This window comes from Clavelina lepadiformis, chromosome 5 (assembly GCF_947623445.1).
Source record: "Clavelina lepadiformis chromosome 5, kaClaLepa1.1, whole genome shotgun sequence".
NCBI classification, from domain to species: Eukaryota; Metazoa; Chordata; class Ascidiacea; order Aplousobranchia; family Clavelinidae; genus Clavelina; species Clavelina lepadiformis.
The window spans coordinates 24490244-24511885 of NC_135244.1; the positions used below are offsets into that span (position 1 = coordinate 24490244).

Here is a 21642-nt window from a genome sequence, read left to right on the forward strand (position 1 = left end):
CAGGTCAGGCACCATCACTAGCGTCGAACAGAGTCCAACATAGTCGCAGATAGGCTAAACAATCAGTCCTAATAGCCTAGACGCACAAATGGAAAACTCGGTTAGGGCAGATAAGTGTTTTCATTGTTATAGCCTATTAGGCCTACTTCTGTCAGGGGTGTCCAACCTTTTTGGCCAAAGGGCCACATGCGATTTACGATTGATTGCGCGGGCCACTTGAGTGTTTACTGCTAATTTCTAATTCAAACCCTCACACCAAAATTCTAATCTTAGAAATACGTAATATCTTCTTTTACAATTATAAGAACAATAAATATACCAAGATATAGTAAAGTCAACAAAGTTTTTACTACACGTCGACATTTCAATGTGAAGTTTGGCACTGTTTTTCTTTAACAAGTTTGGCAATATTCGGTGAGATGGACGATGTAGCAATGCGAAGCGAGTTTTCCATATGGCTGTCAGAAATTAGTAAACAAACAATAAATGCCAATTTCTCGGAATGTAAGTTTGCCATAAATTACGTAGGCGATTTAGTTGATAGTCATTTCAACAAATACCGCGCGGGCCATGGGTTGGACACCCCTGACTTATGTGATGTATTACAGAACAAACATCTTTGCCATAAAAGTCGGCTACTCTGGCGGCTATTGTTACAATATGAGCGAGGTACAACTGAAACTGATAACTTGTTTTGTTTCTGCTGCGATGGTTGAGTTCCCATTCCTGAAACGGCGTCACTATTAGTTGCTTAAATTCTTTCTTTACAAATTACTAAATGATAAAGTTCTCATTTTTATTTATTGTCAGACACAAAGGCTTACGCCTTTGGGCAAAGCTTACTGAATGTTACATTGCGCAGTGGTGAACAAATAGAAAAGAGAAAAAAAGATTGCAAACATTACATCAGTATATATATAGCAGTCACACCAGCTCATGGTTGCGTAATTTATCAGTACGTCATTAACGAGAATTTAAGTTTAATCAGAAATTGTATCACAAGACCCCAAAATCAAATCTCAGCATTTATGAAAAAAACGATGAAAAATGGAAAAACTGTTGAAAAATACATGTTAATTAATCCTTAATACTAATTTTAGCATCTGTTGATATTTTTTAATCTAGAAATGTCGAGTAACATTGCGAGCACTTAACGTCACATATGTTTTGACCTGGAGTAACCTTTACCGGGGCGTAATAGCGACAAACCTTGCATTTGCAGCAGCATCTTTTACACAAAGAGTACCGGTACCAAGTACCGACAAAGTATCGAACCACTTTTTAAAAATAGTACCGAATACCGGAACCGTCGGTACATTTTTTTGCCAAGTACCGTTACCGACGGTACATTCAAAGTACTGGTTGCCCACCTCTGACCGTGCCAAAGTATAACAACTTTGCCAATGTCTCTTATCCTTAATCCTGCATATTACGTTATCAAATTGACGTTTGTTCTATTTCTACAGGAGAAGTAGATAAAAATGCTGTAACTTATTGCGTATGTAGAAAAGTTGGAACCACTTCTAAATTTATTCTTTTTCCGTTTTTTCACCACGGAATTTGTCAATGAAATGGTATAAGTTGCAAAACAGTTTATAAAATTAAAATAAATATTTTTTACGAACGACTGGTTCGCAAATATCTTAGAAACACAGAAGTTATACTTAGTCGGTTCTACGACAGTGCTAGAGGTCAAATTCTCTAGCCCATAAGGACATGTTCGTCAGAGAGCATTATTGTGTCAGTCTGGCGTAAATGAGTGTAATTCAAATTAAAAATATTTTCAACTCTTCTATAACACAGGCCAACAAAAAGAAATTTTTTTCAAAAGGCATGATATGTTAGATCGATTTAGGGGTATATCAGGGGCGCTGAGTCCGAAAATGCCATTACTTTTGCTGAATTGGCTCTAGGTTTGAGATATTGGTTCTTCCTACATATACCATGAACAGTTAGAAACGTATGCTAGTGAGTATTATAACTTAATATAAACTGAAGCCATGTGAAGCAGCTATTCAGTTTTGCCCAAATGTTGAGTTGTCTGGCACAAATTTCTCGCTTTTGAGGTAAATAAGGCCTTAGATTAGTTTATATCATCTCCAATCATGCATAACCATCATCATCCCATCAAGAAACTTTTATACTGAGCATAACTGTGAGATGTGCGTTAAGGTTTCATCAAGATATCAAATAAACGGAAGAGAGGTATCAAGGTAGATATGATACTCACATGATGGCAGATTACTGCTGGGGCCTAATGCGAAGCTGTCCCCAACAAGACTACAGGTTGCACAAGAGGACTTTCCTGCAGATGACCTCAAGCTAATTTGAGTCAATAACTAGAGTGCATCTAAGAACTTCACTAATGCACATACTGAGATGGATATATTTCTTCGTATAGTGTTTTGCTTTGAATACTCCGTGGTAAATGAAAAAAATTGATTGCTTGTTCATTTCGTCTGTTTTTACAAATTGTCGTCTTTCTTGTGTTGGCTTAGGCATACTTGGTTTGTTATTACCAAATTACTGCAATTTATTGTTCACTTCAAGCAAGTTTTAATGTGGTATTGGAAGCTTAGTCTCTCAAATTGCAATATGTTAGGGGAATCTGATGAAAATACGAATAAATGGGGCTTTTTTTGTGTTGAATATATGGAAACGAATAGATTTATGCAGCACCACTTCATTTAGCTATTCTCACTGTGTCTTTAGCTTTTGCTCATTCTTGTGGTTTTAGGGCTGATAAACTTACTACAAAATTTAATATAGGCTGTTCCTTAAGATAAGATGCAACCTAGCTTCAAATTTAAAAGGTACCAAAAATATCGAAATTCGCTAATATTTTAAAAACTAGAGCCAATTTGCAAAACCTAATGGCATTTTCGAGCTCAGTGCCCCTGATATACCCTAAAATCGTTCTTACCTTCCATGCCAAAATTTTTTTGTTGGCCTGTGTAATCAATAAGCGATTGATAACACCTGATGAATTGGTAGTTGTATGATGCTGTACTTTAATTTGCTAATTTCTCAGCGAACTTTATGGCCTTATTCCATGGCTCTATGCCGTCACGCATTCATTTTGGTGTGGCGTGCAGTTGTATTTTTGTCTCTACAGAAAATGTGAAAATCAGTTCCTGTTTTGGTATTTAGCCGTGATTTTGCAAAACAGTCTATCCTAGACCTATGTAGAATCAGTGTTTCATCACATAGCCCAAGGCTAGATTAGTAGACTGGGCCTGCTGAAAAATATTATAGCTTAGGGTCTAGTGCAGAAATGCACGACTACAGAATGTCTTTGCAAATTAAACCCAAACTACCAGGGTTGTGATGACCCCGGTCATTCACTTGACTCCACTCGACTCGAGACACTTTTTTTGATGACTTGACTCAGAGTCAAAGTTGAGAATGACTTGAGTCACGTTATGACGATTATGATCGCTAAAGAGAACACTTCATGTAACAAAAACGGAGCATTTTTAAAAAATAATTTGTAGACAGTTATGACCTTATAGCAACCAATATAACGCAATGCATAATATGACGTCAAAATAGTTTTTACGTTGAAAGGTATTGACTCGAGTTGACTGGGGTCACAACTTAAATTGACTGGAGTCAGAGAAAAATGACTTGGTTACAACCCTGCCAACTACTCAAATTGTGACGTCACCTGGTTGTGCATTTCTGTACATGACCCCTATTATAAAAAATAAATTTGGTATGGTATGGTGTCCACTGTCCAGTGGTGGTCAAAGTAACCATGTTACCAAGTTACGGTAAGTCGTAGAAGTACATTTTGTTACTCTTGAAAGAATCTATTCCATTGACTACAAGTAGAAGTAGATGTTTGAAACTACTCAAGTGTGGAGTAGAAAGTAGAACATTTTAAGTCACAGATTGTGAAGTCCTGAACAAATTACCAAGAACTTGCTAAAAGCAACACTACTGTAGGGAACATATTTTTGTATTTTGTATCATATTTTACACATACTTTTGTCCTTCGTCTGAGCATTGTTACGTGGAATCAATTTGTAGATTTTGCATAAACACTCTGTGTAGATGTGATTGCAAATGAAAATTACTACAAATTATCTTTGAACTAAAACAATGACCACTTACTACTTACTACTTGGTAACCTTTTCAAGGCCGTTACTTCGAACTTTGACCTAAAAGCTATTTAAGTAAAAGTAGAATTACTCATATGAACAAAACTATTTAGGTAAGTAGCCAAAGTAGAATAAATTTATGTAAGTAGAATGCTTACGTAACAATACTTCGTTATGGGCCACCACTCATTGTATCACAATCTTTGGGTTTTCTTAGAATTGAGGAAAGTCTGTGCACTAACACCATTTAAACTCGGCAATGATTCCTCACTGCTCAAAGCGCCGTTCACATTTACTGTTATGCAAGTTCTGAATAATTGATACATATACTTTTTATTAGTTTCTTTCATTTTTTTTATTTTGTAGGCTATTGTTTAAATTTGGAATTGTTCATTAGCATCACTGAACAGAAGCAAGTGTCACCAATGCAATCTTGACCCCCCCCCCCCCCAGACATAATGCCAGAATTCCAAGTTCTTTGATGTAAAAATGAAGATGTCCATGATAAAAGCACTTAATTTTCTTTGTGTTGTAGGAAGCAGGTTTGCTTATAAATGTGATGCAGGTCGGTGCTTGGTTATGGCTCATTTGAACCCGTTTCTTCACCAAGTTGATGAATCTCTGGATAGCTCCGGGTTGGAGGAAGGATTGACATCCGATGCTCCTTATAAGTTGAACATTTCTCTCGAATCTATTGCGGAGGAACTATTAAAAAAGCAGTTTATTCTGACGGCGTTGGAATTTCACACAGAAATCCAAGAAAGAGGACGCGAAGTGAATCGACTGAGCAATTATTTCTCGAATCCTTCAAACTTTGAGCAACAAATAACAAGCAAAGATGGATATTCCGCAAATGCACTTTGTTCGTTTAACTCCTTCATTTTAAATCAATACGCCTGCTGTATTATGATTAATTTCTTGTGGTCTTAGTGGTTTTAAAGTCAGTCTAATGTCAGAATGTATTGATTAGATCGTACCGGTAGCTGCAGCACTTTTGACTCACTCGATATAACGAGATATTCTGACGACGGAGCAGGACAAGTTGATGAGAAGGTTGCAGGTCAAAGATGGTTGCAATTTTGTTTCCAAATTGAATGTTATGAAGCTGAACTACTTTTTGATTCTTTCTATGCAGTGCTGGAATTTGAACTGAGAAAAGCGAGAGACACCATAAAGTCACTTCGTGAAAACCTCACGAGAAGTGCAGGTATGATATAAGCGTGGTGTATATGTATGATATATGATATAAGCGTGGTGTATTGACTTGCATCGTCCATCACAAACCTTTCTTTGTACTAATATCTACTTTCTGAACTGGTTTTGGGAAAATTAGTTTGATGCCATTTTGAAAAATTCTTGTACGTGTTTATATTCGTCATAGAAAGGTTGATATGGTATCGTTTATATCAGGGCTTCCCAAACTTTTTTGCTCGCGACCCCTTTCAAACTTCTGAAGTTTTCCGCGACCCTTCACGTTTAAATTGATTAGCAGTGCGAAATATACATTAGTCATTAGTGACATTTATTGAGATGCAAAGACTGAATTTAAGCAACAAGTACTCAAAGCCTACTTACTACTTTACACATATGTAGGCTACTGGAAACAAAAAAGCACACACATTTATTCAGTGTGATTGGTGCGACTGCTTTCTGCTACAAAGCAAGTCCAGCCGTGGCTCAATACCTGTTAATGCTTGTCTTAAGGCGGTTTCAATGTTGATTAGGCTGGAACGATATTTTGTTTTGATTGTATTTTGTACTTCGTGTAAAATTGGTATACGCTCTGCGACCCCTGAAGTTCGTTACGCGACCCCTTGCGGGGTCGCGACCCCCAGTTTGGGAAGCCCTGGTTTATATCATAATCGTTGGACTAAGAAAATTCTTTGCACCCCTCAAACTTCGTAACGATTCCTCATCACTGAAGCCCCTTACTGGAGCTGTCTTAATAAAAGTTTTGATTGATGCTCACATTTTTTTAAAAATCTTCTACATTGTATTACCGGAGTTTGCGACTGTTCGTGCGGACCTCTGAATAAGAGCAAATGTTGTTGATACCTCTCTTGGGGCATTACAATGGTACTGTCATTGCCAATCGAATGTGAGTCACATTGTTGCAAGTTCAGTTCTGCAATCGCTCCACCACTGAGTCGACAACTTGTATTGTTTTAAAGTGTTGCAGCGATTATTTCTGCAACAACTTCTGAAGTTGTTTACTTGCGCCAGGTTGTATTCTGACAGATTCATTGTTGTTTATTGTTGAGCTTCAAAAATAGCAGGATAAGTGGAGCACACACACCAGCAATGATATGTCTCTCTCTCTAGAACAAGGTACTTCCTGCCTCCATGAGAATGCGAATTCGAACAATGCAAGCTGTGAGTTGGATGACATCACTGTCGCAGCAACCGAGATCAAACCGTTGGAAGTTCGAGCAATAAATCACCTGATCAACGAGTACCTGCTTCAGCGTGGATACAAGCTCTCGTCCATCACATTTGCTGACGAAAATGAAGCACAGGTGATGCATAGGTTGTTGTTTGCTCCAAAATTTGTTTAGTTTTTTAACATTGGACGTTTGGTATTATCTCATTTGCGTCCGACACTGCAGTTTGCTCTGTGCATTGCATTCTCAACCAAGGGTGTCATCACTTCCTGTGTTCAGGATTTTGAAGACTGGGACGATGTTGGTATCAACACGCCCAAACCCCCCGGTTTGTTGAAATTGTACAGAGACTACCACAAGCACACTGTGCCGCAGCATGCAATGCGTGATGCTTCAACAAACACTGTTGATGCACTGATGGTCGTGAGTAGAATTTGAGTTTATCTTCATGAATTGTGCTCTGTGTTTGGATGGTTGAAATGTCTTGTTTTCGGTTCAGGTAGAAAATGAACATTTGATCAAAGAACTTGAAAATGAAGTTGCTTGTTTGAAAGAAGAGAAGAATGAGTTTGAGTTGGCGTTGAAAAGTTTGAGGTTAGACTCAGAATTTAATCAAATCATAAACTTCACTTATGTCAAGTTCCTCTGCCTGCTTGCTGCCCGGCAAACATCTTGCACAATTTTTAGAGAAAATGAAGAACAATTAAAAAATTCTATGGTAAATAAAGAAGCTCCGAAAACAAGTCAGTCTGACTTCAGTAAGGTGCCCGATGACATCAGCAAAGTGTCCGATGACGTCAGAAAGGTGCCCGATGACGTCAGAAAGGTTCCCGATGACGTCAGCAAGGTGCCCGATGACGTCAGCAAGGTGCCCGATGACGTCAGAAAAGTGCCCGATGATGTCAGCAAGGTGCCCGATGACGTCAGCAAGGTGCCCGGTGACGTCAGTGATGAAGAATCGGTGTTCTCATGCAAACCTGACTTGAGGTTTGTGATGCTTGTATTGCTTTCTCGTCACTTTCTTTGACTTCTTATTATTTCAAGCAGCCGAATGTCAAGTTTGCTTTGGAACTCTTTGTTAAGAAAATGTCAACCTATTGCGGAATTCCCCTCAGCACAACAGGTGATGATCGCTGTATAAGTTGTCTATGGCAAGCAACCGTCCACCGTTCAACTTGTTGCAGGTCACATCAGGTTCTAGCAACTCTGAAGAACTGGTCAATGATTTGTCCCGGTTGCTGCCACAGATTGTCCCGACTGTCCTGATCGCCAAACGAGGACAACTCATTCCTTTGCTTTTGAGTTGTGCCGCCCTCCATAGAAATCTCAACACTCGCATCGAACTTTTGCATATTCTTTTCAACTTAATAAAGAAGCCGGATACGCTGCAGAGGTAAGCTGGTGCATGAGAGGTTGATGTCAAAACTTCTTCAATGCTTCGATGCTCTTCAGGGCGACGATATTGCGAGGTTGCGTCAACTTTGCCAAACATGTCGGTGTTGATCGGTCGGAGGAAGAATTACTTCCTCAATTCTGGGAACAAATCGGACACAAGTACAGTGAACGTCGCCAACTAGTGGCCGAGGCATGCGGGCTTGTGGCCCCTTACCTGAGGGTGAGACCATACCTTTCCATCGAGGTTTATTGAGTTCCTTGAAATGCAAAATGTTGAATAATGTTATTATGACATCATCTCAGCCCGAAATTCGAAGCTCTCTTCTGCTATCAATCATCCACCAGATGGAGCAAGAGGAAAAGCGAGAAGACATCCGATGCAGTATTGTGAGGTCACATTCACTGGTTTATTCCTTCATAGACGAAGATGACAAGTATCGACAGGTGAGCTTGGCCTCGAATTGAGGTTTTATTTAAGATTTCTATTTTCTAAATCGTGTTGTTTAGGGTCTTGAGATCTTGGAGAAGTTTTTAAAAGACCGGAACAAGATGGTCCGAGATGAAGCTTGCCGGACTCTTCTTCCTTCAATGGCAGCCTGGTCCATGTCCAGGAGGAGTTTGCATTTGGACCTCGCAGATCGCTTGCTTTGGATGTTGGAGACTTTCCTCTCATCTTCCGAGGTATATCCCTGCACGTCTTCAACACAATATCGGTTTACATTGATGAGATTTGCAGAATGGCAAGCTGGACCATGACAGGAACGCCCCCATACTGCATCTGATGCCGTACCTCTTCGTCAGTGTCTTGCATGAAACGTGTGACATCGGCTCCAAGCAATTAAGCCATGAAGGTTCGTGGTTTTTGCTTGGTTTGGTTTGCATCGTTGTGACATCATTACAAAGTTCTGTCTTCTGCAGAATGCCGTCACATAAAGGTTGATGATGTCATCGACCACCCATCTCTAATCATCGGAGACGAAGATAAATTTACAAGCTTTGTCAAAATGTTTGATGAGGTCATCAGTTCTTCCCCCATTGATGCTTCTCATGAAGTGCTGCTATGGGCAACCCACCAGCTGTAAGTTGTCACCTTTATATCAAGCGTAAAGTTGAAAAGCTCCCGCTATGACAAGCTGCTTTGCTAGGGTGCCGAGATTATTGAAGGTGGGGCAAGATCTTGATGTTTCTTGGCAGGAAACCATCGGTGGTTTGGTCGATCTCTTTGCTCTCTTTCAAGAACTATTTGGAAGAAACTTTTTTCTGTCTAAGGTTCGAAACGAACTTTGTTGCTTAAAATATGCCACTGATACAGTGGTGGTGATGCTGTAGATACTGCACAGTGATTTTCCACATAGTGATGTCATTGTTTTGTAGGTTACTCCACAGTTTATGGCATTGCTTCAAGATCCTAACAATCTTGCGACGGCAATTTTCCCGGTTTTCACGGCAGCTGTTTTGCCGGCCGGAGAGGTACGTTTAAGATTTTAAGAAATTTTGGTGAGAAATGTTGGCAAATGTGCTTTTGAATTTAGGAATCTTCATTGAGTGATTTTCTTTTGAATTCCATTGTTGATATTTCCAAATCCAATCTCCCACTGACAAGTTTGTTCTCGTCTTTCATCTTGCTCAGGTTAGTGCAAGTTTATCAACGCGCTTTTGATTTCTATTTTTCCACAAATTTGTTTTTGGCTTCCACCTCTTCATGTTTTCTTGCATTTTCGGCTAAACACCAATTTGCTCACCATCACATAAACATCATCGTCATGAAATGACAAATTTCTTTGTCAACTTAGGAGACCCACAAAGCGTGTTGTTTGTAACATTTTATGCGGTTTTGCACCAAAGTTTGTGTCCATTTAACTGTGAAAATAACTTCCCAAGCTTGATTAAGAAAGCAAAGTAAAGGCACTGACTTGACAATGACTAATGCAGGTGGCATTTGACTTTGAACCATTTCTTAAGCAACTGACTCAATTGAGCTCTTTATGCGCGGAGGAGACTCGTTAATTTGAAATTGAATTCATTGATCGATTTACTTTAGAGCTATTTGAAGTCAGTAAAAACTTGTGGCGAATATTGATGAAAGTGAGACAGCTGATGGATGCCATTTGAGCAATCCATGAACAAGCTTCCATTGTCTAGTTTGATCACTTTCAGAAGGAAATCAGTTTCCACAAGCGAACCTAAAATTCCCAAACCCCAAATACATTTAAAGAATTTTTTATGTTTTTTGGAATTTTTGCCTTAATTTTCCTCTTGGTTTTGTTTGATTCCTTGGCAACTTTATTAGATTATTTTTGCTCTGCGCCTGAATACTTTGAAGTTTTTCTTTTGAACTACCGAATGTTAAGGAAGAAATTTCTATCGGTTTCTTCATTCGTGTTTGCTGGGAAAGGCCTGAGTCAGAAAATTTACTTACAAGCTAAACAGTCAACAATTTACTTTATGCTCCACAATAAATGAAACGCGAGATAAATTATTGTCATTTGATACAACATATACAGTATATAGTATACACCATGTGGTCTTGGCAGTGAAGTAGGATCATTTTGAAGGAACTCTTTGCAATAGTTTTGCTGCTTTTTGATAACCAAATGTTATGCTATGACACTTTAGTAGTCATTATAACCCATCAACAACACTGCAAGGTATTTAAAGTGCGCACTGTGCATCAATATCATCCACTTGTTCAACGTTGGTTGTTTAATGTCAGGTCTATGTAAGAATAAGCTTGTTCTTCAGGTCTGCTACCGGCAGTTCTTGTTCCTTCTTTGTCGTGGCTTGGCTCTGCTGCTTCATGAAATTCTGCTTTGTCAAACCCAGTTTGTTGTTGAAGTCCAACTTTTAAATCGATTGGTGCCGGTACTGACTGGCCAATAGGAAAGCAGTATCCATCGTCATTAACAAATTGTGAGTTGTCATTGGTTAACTTCTTTGTCATGCGATGGTGACTCATACTGGGATTGATGTCGTTTATTTCGCTGTAAATCGTGTCATTTTGTGGCTGGGTGCTGCCATAGCTCTTTGATTGATTCCTTATCGAATAATATCTGTGCATTGATGAACTTTCTTCTTTCGCTGTTGAACGAATGCTCGTTTGGATCGAGTTCTGGAGTCTTTGGACTTGTTGCCGGAAGGTCGGCCGGGATCCTGTCGTGTTCACTTGCTGTCCACTTCCCAACTTCTTTGGCTGTTTCAGAGAACAGACAATGACAAGAGAGAGAATTGTTCCCATGGCAACCCCTCCAATAGCGCCGACCGTTGCAACCAATGAGAGATGCTTCCACGGCTTCTGGTTGTCATGGCAACTCATGTTGAGGCTGAGCACTGTTGTTTCCTCCAAGAGCTTGGAGCAGATCACACAGACATCACTCGACCAGACTCGACTGAATTGTTGAAAATCTGTGCAGTTGGTTGAGTCTTCCCAGCTCCGACACTGGCATGGGAAGTGGTTGTGACTCGCTTCCACTATGAGTGGGGATCGGTTTGCCACAAGTGGTCCCTCTTCAAGCAAATTCCTCGACAGATTGAGGAAGAAAAGTTGTTGGGAATTCTGAAACGTATCCCCGCTAACTTGTGATATGAGATTTTGAGAAAGATCTAAATGTTTGAGAAGAGGAAAGATGATTGCTTCGGGAAGATTTTCAATCTGGTTGTTCGCCAAATTCAGTGTTTCAAGTCTAGGTAAGAAGCCCAAAGCACTGACGTCAGCTCCACTCAGTTGGTTTTGAGAAAGATCCAGAATCTCGAGCTGCATCAATTTTGCAAATGCTCCACACTCCAAAGATTTTATTCTGTTTTTGCTCAAGTGTAATTCTCGGAGCATTGTTGACTCATAGAAAGCTTCCTGGGCAATGGATGGGATCTGGTTGTCGGAAAGATCCAACTTTTGCAGGTTATGAAGATTTTGAAAATGAACCTGTACTAATTCTGATACAATTTTGTTGCTTTTCGCAGACAGTTCTCTGAGCCTGGTCATATGTCGGAACGGACTCGTATCTTCTTTGACCAAGTCAACAACCGCTCGTAAGTCGGTGAGTTTGTTGTCGTCTAATTGGAGTCTCTCTACGTTGGACGAGTAGAAGAAAAAGTCGTCGTCCAAAGTTTGCAAGTGATTGCTTGAAAGATCAAGCAGGATGAGTTCATGGAATGGATTGTAAGAAGCAGACAACTCGCGCATTCCGTCACGGTTCTCTGTGTAGAGTGTTGTGCTCTGCAACCTTTTAAAAGAGAAGTAGTTGATAGTGATTTACTCAACGTACGCACAGGCGCACTCTACCAAGTACCTGTTGTTGTTGAGGAGTAATCTTTCACTTAGTATTGGAATGATCGGCGGCAAACGTTGAAGTCCAGCGTTGTTGCAATTCACTGTTTTATTCCTGCACTTGCACTTTTCTGGGCAGAATTTGATGCCGGTATCCTGCCCCTGGCCCTTCATCACGATCACAAGCATAAATATATAAACGGTGGCAGCTGTTCCTCCCATGTCTGTCGTAGTTGGCTTATTAAATGAGATCTCAGCTTGAACCTTCACTTCTGACAAATGCTCTACGTTAGCTGCTTTGATGTATTGCGCAATCCCACGGCTTATGGACAACTTCTGTGGATGGGCCATGAGTCATTCTACGTCCATCGAATGAGTTTGTGCATATTGGGTAATACAAGTATGATGTCATAATGATGATGTGTTGTTTGATGTGTCACACAGGAAGCAGACAGTTCCTTTGTGTCTTGCTTATGTCATAATGCATCAAAGGGGCGGCTATAAAGAGTTCCAGTTTACCATTCTTGGCAAGTTACTTTTATAAGAAATTTATCCTGGACTTTTATGTTTATTGGATTTTAAAACTCATTTGATTAAAACCTGGTTTAAACATGTGATCAAGTAATTTTGTACTAATTGTTATGCTGGAACCACTCAACTTAGATTTGGCGTTTAGTGAAAGAAATGAAGAAAAATTTTTATAACGAAAAACTTTATTCAAGTTTTAGTCGGTTTATGAAATCTTTTGGTAGTTTTAGAAGAAAATCCAGTAAATTTTTTCAACCCTAATTTTCCAAATAACTTAACACCTTCGCATCCTTCTGTCTGTGGTGTGACGTCACTTCCTCTTTTTTCTTCTAGGTCAAATGAAAAGTGGCATGACGTCATTCTGCAAGTTCTCTGGTCTGCCCTCGTCCATGATTCAGCACTTGTCAGAGCATCTGCTGCGTCATTGTTTGCTGTCCTTACAACGACTGACGTCAGCGTTAACGTCATCTCAACAAGAATTGTTCCTGCGCTTATCACCCTTTCGACCGATCACGTGACGTGAGCCTGCATTGTCTTAATGAACCAGATTATGCATAGATATCTTATTTCTATCTTTTACCTGAAGTAATGTGAGAATAAGCTCCATAAAGTCGCTTTCGTCGCTTGCTGTCAACTCTGACGTCACTTCCGAGATCGTGGAAAGAGTCATTGCTCAGTTGACTGAACTAGTGTCATCTAGTGTCGAGACTTTCTACGAAGAACACTCACAAGATGGCACTCTTCTCGGTTTGCATTCTGTCCAAACAATGCTGATCGCCATGGCAACAGACATGGGCGCCACCGCGCACCCGAAGTTCCGGGACGAATGTAGGTTGTGATGCTGTGGAGCCGGGGTTGGGAGGGGGCTAACGCGGTCGATTTTTTCAACAGATCTCCTCCCCCACCTCGCCATCATCGCGCTCAACAATAATCGAATGAGTGATGTCACAAAGCGATCGATTATTGCGCACGATTTGCTGGAGGCGTATTCCGGCCTGTCCTGCTGCTGTATCCTCCTGTTGTAATTTAGACGCGTCATTTAAAGCCGCATTATATAAGTAATATATATAAGCAAGTATATAAAGCATTATATAAGCATTATATAAGCAATATAGCGAGTGGTTAAAATTTCCTTAAACTTCGCTTCAGTCGTCTCGGGCTTCCTGCTTCACGGTTCAGTGCTTCCTGCACTCAAATGTCTCTTACTCGACCTTGAGTATCTTCAATCAAACCAGTTGGTGAGTTTATTGCGTCATAATATCCGTCTGTGTTGTAATTGCTTACTATATTTGCAGACAAATGCCACAAGTTTGATCAATGAAGTCGAGCGAAAGATCGACCAAGGCAGTGTGACGTCACAAGGCAGGTAAGGCCATTGCTCTGGTGATAATTTGGTTCGACAACTTTCGAAACTGTGCATGCTCATGTCACGACCTTTGAACTGGCCCTGACCCAGGGGCCCGGTGGACCCATTTATGCACGAAATCGCGTTCGCGCGAAGTCACCCATGTTCTGGGTTAGCTGTTGGGGGGCTTCAGTGCTACCCCCCACTAAATCGGCCTCTGGAACTTCAGCCTAAAGCAGCAACACAACATCAGCACCCACTTCATGTGTTACACTGCTTTTATCTTGTGTCGTCACATTGTTTATTATCATGTATCATTTCGTCATCAGCATGGATTCGGTGAAGCGTGACCCATCAGGCAAATCCCGATTGTTGCATCGTTTGTTTGATCATAATTAAGGTAAACGCGGCTAATTTGCTGTGTGGCGGAGTGCTCAGTGTTAATGTCTTGTTGACGTTGCAGCGCAATCAACCTTGTCGGGCGCGGTGGGGCGTGACGGAAAATCGCCACAACGTTTGGTCATCTGAGGTCAAAGGTCCCAGCCAGCCCCAAGATGTTTCAGTGGAAGAGTTTTGAATGAGAACCCGGATGTGAAGCAATCTCTGCAGTGGCTGCTTCTGTGACGAAATAAAGCGTCATTGTGACCTCGATGCGAGATCGTACCAAAGCATTTTATTTAGAAAGAACCATTACGACGATGTGTAAAATCTTGTCCTAGTTCGATGTTGCTCTTTTGTTCTGTGACGTATGCTGTATCTGAGTATTTATGCCACTGTGACGTATCAATAGCACTTTATGTAATCGCTGCAGTCCTGAATAAAATAAATAAGTTTTCATCTGTGTTGTTATGGCGCATATATCACGCGCGTACACATTACACAGAGGCGGGCAGTCTGTGCTTTGAAAGAACCGTTGGTAACTGTACTTGGTAAAAAATGTGTCGCCGGTTCACGTATTCGGTTTTGTTTCAAAGAAGTAGCAGGGTACTTTGTCTGAATCGGCGCTTTTTGTATCACGAATCCTGCCGTAAGCTAAATTTTTGCTTCTGCTGTGGACCCACTACCAATTAATCCAGGTCGAAACTTATGTGACCTCAGTCCTCACAGCTTTGGTAAACATTTGTAAATTAGAAAAAAAAGCAAACGCTAAAATTGGCTTTTAAAGTTTAATTAAAATGACATATTGAAAGGTATGTTTGTCCAAACTTCAAATAATCATTTTTAACGATACCGGGACCGACTCAAATTTCTTGAAAAAAGTTATTTACTGCCACCTTTCACCACTCATGACATCATACACGATACGATTTCATCAGGACACTTTGAATCAAGGTAGCCGAAACTTACCTCGTCTCCAAACACAATACGTCATTGATGTGCGTCTATACGTTAAACCACGTGACCTAGAAGCGTGACGTTTGAAGCATCTTGACAAGTCTTCCATATTTAAATTTAGCCCAGAGGCGAAATTTTCTTTCACGATACGAAGAAATGAGTCAAAAGGTCAAAGGCCTCGGGCGATCTTGAACGACCTTTACGCGAAGTTCTATTTCTAATTAATGTCAAAGGTATTTACTGTAGCTCTTACCAGCAGCTAAGACAGCATGTCAACTATAGCGAGGTTCTGCTTTATCAACTTCTACTTCGCGATTGTCGCGTCTCAGCGTGCTTCGGTGCAGATCAGCGTCAAACAAAGCGGACTTGATCAAGGTTAGGGACGACTTGGGCTGGTTGCTGGAAACCTGGGATTAAAGTTTTGTGTTTTTCAGTGAAAGACGATGTGCTGAGTTTCATCAGTTCCAAGTTGGCTTCTGTTCTGCTACCGACCTTCTATGGAGAAAACTTCCAAGTCAGCAAGTAAGTCTTTAGAAATTTGCCTTCACCTGGAATCGAACTCTAACACCTAGAGGCTACTGGACTCATTACTATTGCGTCATAGCGTTAAAATTGACGTGTTTGAGGCGGGGAGTGGCGAGTCGATGACGTCACCACCAAACGGATACAAGATCATATCGCAAGGTGGCGCTGTTGTGGTTAAAGGCGAGTGGAAAGTCTGGCAAATTGCCCACTTCTTTACGTCATCGTGAGTAATTATGAGCAGTTACCACGCAACAATGATCTTGGTAATTGCAATTGTTTGCTGCAGGATAACTTTGTCGTACGAGGGCGCATTAAGTGCCCAGATCCCTGGGGCAGCTTTCACTCAGGATTTTGTTCTTCGGAGCAACGGAGGAAAGCCGGAGGTGAGGCCACGCCTAACAGGGTCAAGGTCATTGTCATTCAGTGACGTTTCTTTCTAGTTCGCCGTCGGGAGCTGTGAGGTCGACCTCGGGAAAGTCCAAGTGCAAGTGCATGACACGTCACGTCCATGGGTGATAGAGACCGTTGTCAATGCGACCGAGCAGCCAATCAGAGACGCCCTGTTACGCTTGGTTGGTTTCGCATGACCTATGACCTTAGTTTGAGCTATGATGTCATAAAAATAGGCGTGACTTGTGGTTGGGTCGGGTTTAGACGAGGGTGTTTAAGTTTTTCTCGAATTCACTCCTGACAAGTTGTTGAAAGGGAAGCGCATTTGAAGCCCTGGCCTACAATGAACCAAAAACGCCAACAGTGTTAAACGCCTTACAGTTATCAGGGTATTAATGCACGGTCATTGTCACTATCACATATACATATACATATTATTATACATATACATACTTGGGCTGTATATCGGCTTGTTAGCGAGCTCAAATTAAAATCAAGTTCTTGGTTGTGCAGATGTGCCCGGTGATAACTGAAGTGCTGCGCGATGAAAGCTCAGCTTTAACAAGAAGATTTGACGGTAAGTTCTAGAATATTCGAAAGGTTTCGTGCCTGCGCTTGAGAACGAACCTGATGTTTGCAGCAAACTTTCCTCTTTTCCTCCAAACTGGTGTCAAACTTGATCTCTTGCGCTCTCCGGCGGCAAGATTAGACAGCGTTGACATATACGTCAGAGGGCGTTCGTTTCCTCTGAGCAATCCACAACTAAGGTGAAGTTGAGCGGAGATTTTTGTGCTTATTTGTCAATGAACGTGATAAATAATCCCATCCCTGGTTAATCAGGTTTCATTAACGCGTCATAATTTAATTCCATTTTTTGCTTGAGACGATAGAATAAAAGTCAATGAGCGCCCAAACAATTTTCGGAGGGAAATTTCTAAAAACCTATTACGTCACTTTTCAATGACGTGTTTGCGGTTTCAGTTTTCCATTTCCTTCATCTCTGTTGCCTTCGCCGCTCACGTCATCACATATGTCACGTTTTACACTGAGTACGTACGTCATCAATACTCTGCTTTACTCCTTGCACGTCGACGAATACTTTCGGGAAAGTTTCACTTCCGGCCAGGTGAGGAAGTTGAAGTGTTTTGAGGAAGTTTCTTTGTTGCCGAATAAAGTATCTGTTACGTAATTTAAGACGATTGTTGAATCATAGATCAGAGAATTTTCTCAAACCCTTCCACGCGCGCCGTTGGGAATATTCGCGAGCAGGTGAGCCCGTTGAGAGATTCACGTCCAACCGCATCCTGCCTCGTTCAAGCGATGTAAATCTCTTCCAGGTCCGTTGGAATTATCTTCGAGAGCGACCACTTCCCCGACGCCAGATTGAAGCCGCCCTACATAGAAATCTCAGGAAATTTCACTCTCACTGTTCGAAGAACTCTCGCCTCTCGGTCCCGAACCATATCTCGCAGCAGGGCGGTAAATATTTTACCTTATCTCTTGTCAATGAACCTGAACTTTACACGTCATGACAACTGTTTATTTGGTCATAGGAAGCGACGATTTTGTTGTCACTCTCCGCAAATTCAAGCGCGGTCCAAGTTATCACGGAGAGAACGGAATTATCACTAGGGAATCCCCTAATACGAGCCATGGCTTCAGACTTTCTCACAAAGGCCATCGGACCAGCTGTGCAAAGTTAGAAAGGACATAATTTTAATGAGTTTGAACTTGAGCTAAAAGCAAAATATAACACAGGTGCACTCAACCATGCAATCTTCAGCTTTCCGCAGCACTTCGGGTATTCCCCATATTTCATCTCAACGGAAGTCGCTGAGGTAATTACCCTTATAATGTCCTGCTTTGAACTTATCGCTTGTATATAACAGCCGCGCAAATCGCGCAAATGTTACACGAGGCCGGCAACCAAACATTTACCGCCTGATTTTGTATCAGTAAAACTAAAAGAACACATCGCTAGCGGTATGAATAATATTCTTGAAAAATTAAAATGTTTCGTTTCTTGCAGCATTTAACCTGTGCAAAGGGTGGCCACAGTTTCCACAAAAGGTGGCCACTTTGTAAACCTAGTTTTGTATTTACAGAACTTTATCCGCGTGGATGCAGATTTCAGATGAAGTATTTCAAGCTGCTGTGATCGAAGTTGTTTATCCTATGCGAGCTGAAGTTTGTCATCATTAGCAGAATAACGATTACATTTGTGTCATCTAGTATTGCAGTTTGCACAAACAAGTTTATTTTGTGCTCGGTTGAGCGAATAAAATGCACGTCAGAAATATCTTCGATTTGGAGAAAGTTTTTAGTCAAACTTGGATATAGTTTTTCATCGCTTAAGCCTAGCTGAGTGTGTCTGGAATCCAGCTTAACGGGAGAAATGTTTTATGCTTCTTGATGTCCATCACTTGGTCAGAATTTCGGACTGTTTTCATCTCGAATTTGGCTGGAGACTGCTGTAATCTAGAAACGAAGAATAGGCGCAATTATCCATATTAATGCACGAGGTCGTTAACAGCTATTTAACGCTGCCAAGTTTCGAACCTGAGTGAATTAATTGCAATCATAAACGTGCAAGCTGTAGGTTGTCTACAGACTCATTGGTTTCTATTTCTATTTTTCGGTCTGTGTTGAAATTCGCAATCTCTATAAATTGACAGAATGCAATAAGGCTCTGTAAGGGTTCACAAAAAAGTCATCCTAAGATAATTAATCTTGTCTGGGATTCAACATTTCACTTTCATGGTCATCTTAATTCTCAAGATAATTTACTCCCGGGCATCTCTCGATATCGGCGTGTTTTATTTCAGTAACTTCTAAGTCAGTGTAAGATAACGCGTTATCTGGCACAAGACAACCGACGCGTGTGAGACCCCAATATCTTTTTAGTGACACGTATCATGCAATGTTGTGCTATTAACCAAAGGGTCATTCTATCGAGCCTTCACCTTGCCCCGGGAACGGGATTCCAATCTCGGCCTGGGCTTGCTTTTCATCTTCGTCGTCGCGTTGGTAGCTAATCTCATACAAAATTTGTATCTGTTGGACCAAGCGCAGTAAATTTATAAAATGTTATCTAAAACGTGTTTCTGATTTGTGCAAACTGCACATATTCTTAAATATAAAAAATCATAAACTAAGCAATTCCTACTCCTGATGATTTCATTCACCAAACGTCTTGACTTGAGCGAAGTCATTTCTTCTAACAGACTCTATTTGAGTCTTGAAAGATCTTTGAAATGATCTACGAGTCGGGTTTGATGACAAAGTAACGACTTTGGCGGCCTATGTCCTGTACTGAACAATCTTTTTTACGTTTACCTGTGATTTTACTCTTTGTCAAAACATGAGAAATAACGTTTCTTTTGACGCAAAAACGCATCACTTGGGAATTTAGTCGGTCTGTAATCTGTATCCATGCGTTAGACCTTGTTAAAAAGTAAAAACTAGGCAAGCCCGAGGCAACATTGTCTCCTTAACAACCAGGCCAGCAGCTCACACTCAAATACCAAGTTATTAATTTTCGGAGTTACAACAGCTTTTACAGCCACTTAGTCTAAATGGAAAATTGTTTCATGAAAGTCAAAAAAATAAACTTAAAAACAGAATGTTTTCTAAGATACCTGTGCCTAATAAGGCCCGGTCCCTAATAAGACCCATTGCTCATATTTCGCAAACCCGTGCAAATAAATGAAAATTTTTATCCCTATATAAAAACTAATATAAATTCATGATGGTTTACCAGATTTCATCTTTGTCACGTGATCAACCGATTCACTAGAGCACAACAAAAATTTGATATTTGCAGTTAAGGTGGTTTTGTTAATTTAGAAAAAAAGTAAGTGAGAATTTGGCCGGTTAAATGAACTGTTGTCAGCCGGCTGAAGTTTCCATGTAACAACCAACTTAGTATTGAAAAGGATAATGCACTTTTTTTTGCTAAAATTTTTCTGATAATAAAACTGTGACATTTTTTTCGTGGATGCCACATGCGCTTAATAAGGCCAATACAAGATGCTTGGTTAATTGGCTAAAAAAAAACAAAGAGTGGTTGATCCCCCCAAAAAAGAAAAAAGGTCTTTGCTACAAAATATGCCAGAAAAAGTACCAAAAATTATTCAAATAATTTTGAACTGCCCAAAAATTGCCTATTTAATGACGGTTAGGGGGGCCGGTGACCCCCCGCCTGCTGCACCTATGCTGATGGGTCACATTCCATTAAGTTTTCAATCCACGTTTGTTGGTCGTTGTCTTACACAAATTGGTGGTTGCTGTCTTGTTTTATTTGCTTAATACGATTTTTCAGCTATGTTTTAAATCAAAATAGGGTTTAAAACAAAATTGGTGGGCCTTATTAGGAGTCTATGCCCATTTTTTGGAATTTTTAATTTCTTTATGAAAATGTTTTGGGGGGTTGTCAGGTATTGTGGTTTTAATATGTTGTAGTCATATACCCTCACTAATAGAATACGATTTTTCAGTCTATTCTCATTTGTGGTTCTTGAGTTATTTTCAAAAAAGTGTTAGGTGGGCCTTATTTGGTACAGGTATCTTAATAATTGTAACATCACAGACAAGTAAAATATCAGTTACAACTGCTTAAATAACATACAAGTAGCTCACAAAGCGTTAATCATACGTCAAAAGTAAGAAAGCTATCTTGTAATACACATCTCAAAATGCGGAGGACCAAAAGTATTTAAAAATTGTCGTCTCTAATTTTCGTGCTTGACGATCCGACCGCATCCTGCGCCACGTTAATGCTTTTAAAACTCCTTCATACGAAACGTATATTCTCATATTTACATAGCTATTTACAATAGCTGCCAATTTAAGCTGTACACTTTTGAAACGCCGCATCCAACGATCTTGACGTATAGCCTACAATGTAACAACACACAAGTAAATGCAATAAAAGAGATAGAAAGAAGATGCAAAAAATCTAAAACCCAATAAAATGAATTTAGTGAGGAAGATATGGTCAAGTAGCCCTCTTAAATACGCTCGCGTTAGCAGAATATAAAATTCTGTTGAACCTGTTCAAAGGACGCCATACAACTAGCAGTCTGATAAGATGTACTTTAAGGCATCGGGATTTTGACAAGAAGAAGCATAAAAGGATGCTCGAGAACCGTGCCCATGTCGATACATTGATATTAAATAATAATTGTAAAAATGCTGATGAAAACTTCTGATTTACAAATATGTTTCCAACTTTTTTAGCTTCGGTATTCGATATACTTTAGGGTTTAGTGCGTAGGCTAATACAATAACGTTTTGAACATTGTTGTTATTTTTGTGGTAGGCCTAAATGGGATAGCTTAATATTGTCCTAAATGATAACACCAGGAAATTTTTTT

At 40.3% G+C, this 21642-nt stretch overlaps 2 protein-coding genes across 5 annotated transcripts; both read left to right on the forward strand.

The window, feature by feature from the left end:
• The first annotated feature begins 4603 nt into the window (after nt 1-4603).
• On the forward strand, nt 4604-14852 carry LOC143461270 (RAB11-binding protein RELCH-like). Of its 4 annotated transcripts, none has more exons than XM_076959122.1 (24): nt 4617-4966; nt 5075-5164; nt 5240-5311; nt 6427-6620; nt 6765-6908; nt 6985-7079; nt 7173-7472; nt 7530-7608; nt 7670-7878; nt 7938-8100; nt 8184-8324; nt 8388-8561; nt 8617-8731; nt 8799-8958; nt 9026-9149; nt 9255-9350; nt 9413-9510; nt 13006-13191; nt 13259-13500; nt 13564-13680; nt 13822-13910; nt 13968-14038; nt 14347-14417; nt 14481-14852. In XM_076959122.1, exons 1-23 carry the CDS (start codon nt 4684-4686, stop codon nt 14414-14416), a joined length of 3312 nt encoding a protein of 1103 aa, XP_076815237.1. In that variant the 5' UTR covers nt 4617-4683; the 3' UTR covers nt 14417; nt 14481-14852. The 4 variants fall into 4 exon arrangements, 3 of the variants coding, with proteins under 3 accessions (XP_076815239.1, XP_076815237.1, XP_076815238.1); XM_076959123.1 differs by having other exon boundaries at nt 7533-7608; XM_076959124.1 differs by lacking the exon at nt 14347-14417 and having other exon boundaries at nt 4615-4966.
• A 714-nt stretch (nt 14853-15566) lies between these two features.
• LOC143459475 (lipopolysaccharide-binding protein-like) lies at nt 15567-18566 on the forward strand. The gene is made up of 13 exons (XM_076956658.1): nt 15567-15727; nt 15787-15874; nt 15957-16100; nt 16164-16260; nt 16318-16449; nt 16781-16844; nt 16908-17034; nt 17249-17393; nt 17481-17536; nt 17605-17746; nt 17821-17965; nt 18026-18105; nt 18373-18566. Exons 1-13 carry the CDS (start codon nt 15622-15624, stop codon nt 18403-18405), a joined length of 1359 nt encoding a protein of 452 aa, XP_076812773.1. The 5' UTR covers nt 15567-15621; the 3' UTR covers nt 18406-18566.
• The last annotated feature ends 3076 nt before the right edge of the window (nt 18567-21642 follow it).

Bases quoted from the DNA above. Each gene is read 5' to 3' on its own strand.
- LOC143461270 (XM_076959122.1), top strand. From the start codon at position 4,684: ATGGCTCATTTGAACCCGTTTCTTCACCAAGTTGATGAATCTCTGGAT. The intron at 7,609-7,669 runs GTGATGATCGCT...AACTTGTTGCAG, and splicing joins AATTCCCCTCAGCACAACAG to GTCACATCAGGTTCTAGCAA. The intron at 13,192-13,258 runs GTGAGCCTGCAT...TTTTACCTGAAG, and splicing joins CTTTCGACCGATCACGTGAC to TAATGTGAGAATAAGCTCCA.
- LOC143459475 (XM_076956658.1), top strand. From the start codon at position 15,622: ATGTCAACTATAGCGAGGTTCTGCTTTATCAACTTCTACTTCGCGATT. The intron at 16,261-16,317 runs GTGAGGCCACGC...GTTTCTTTCTAG, and splicing joins GCAACGGAGGAAAGCCGGAG to TTCGCCGTCGGGAGCTGTGA. The intron at 17,747-17,820 runs GTAAATATTTTA...ATTTGGTCATAG, and splicing joins CCATATCTCGCAGCAGGGCG to GAAGCGACGATTTTGTTGTC.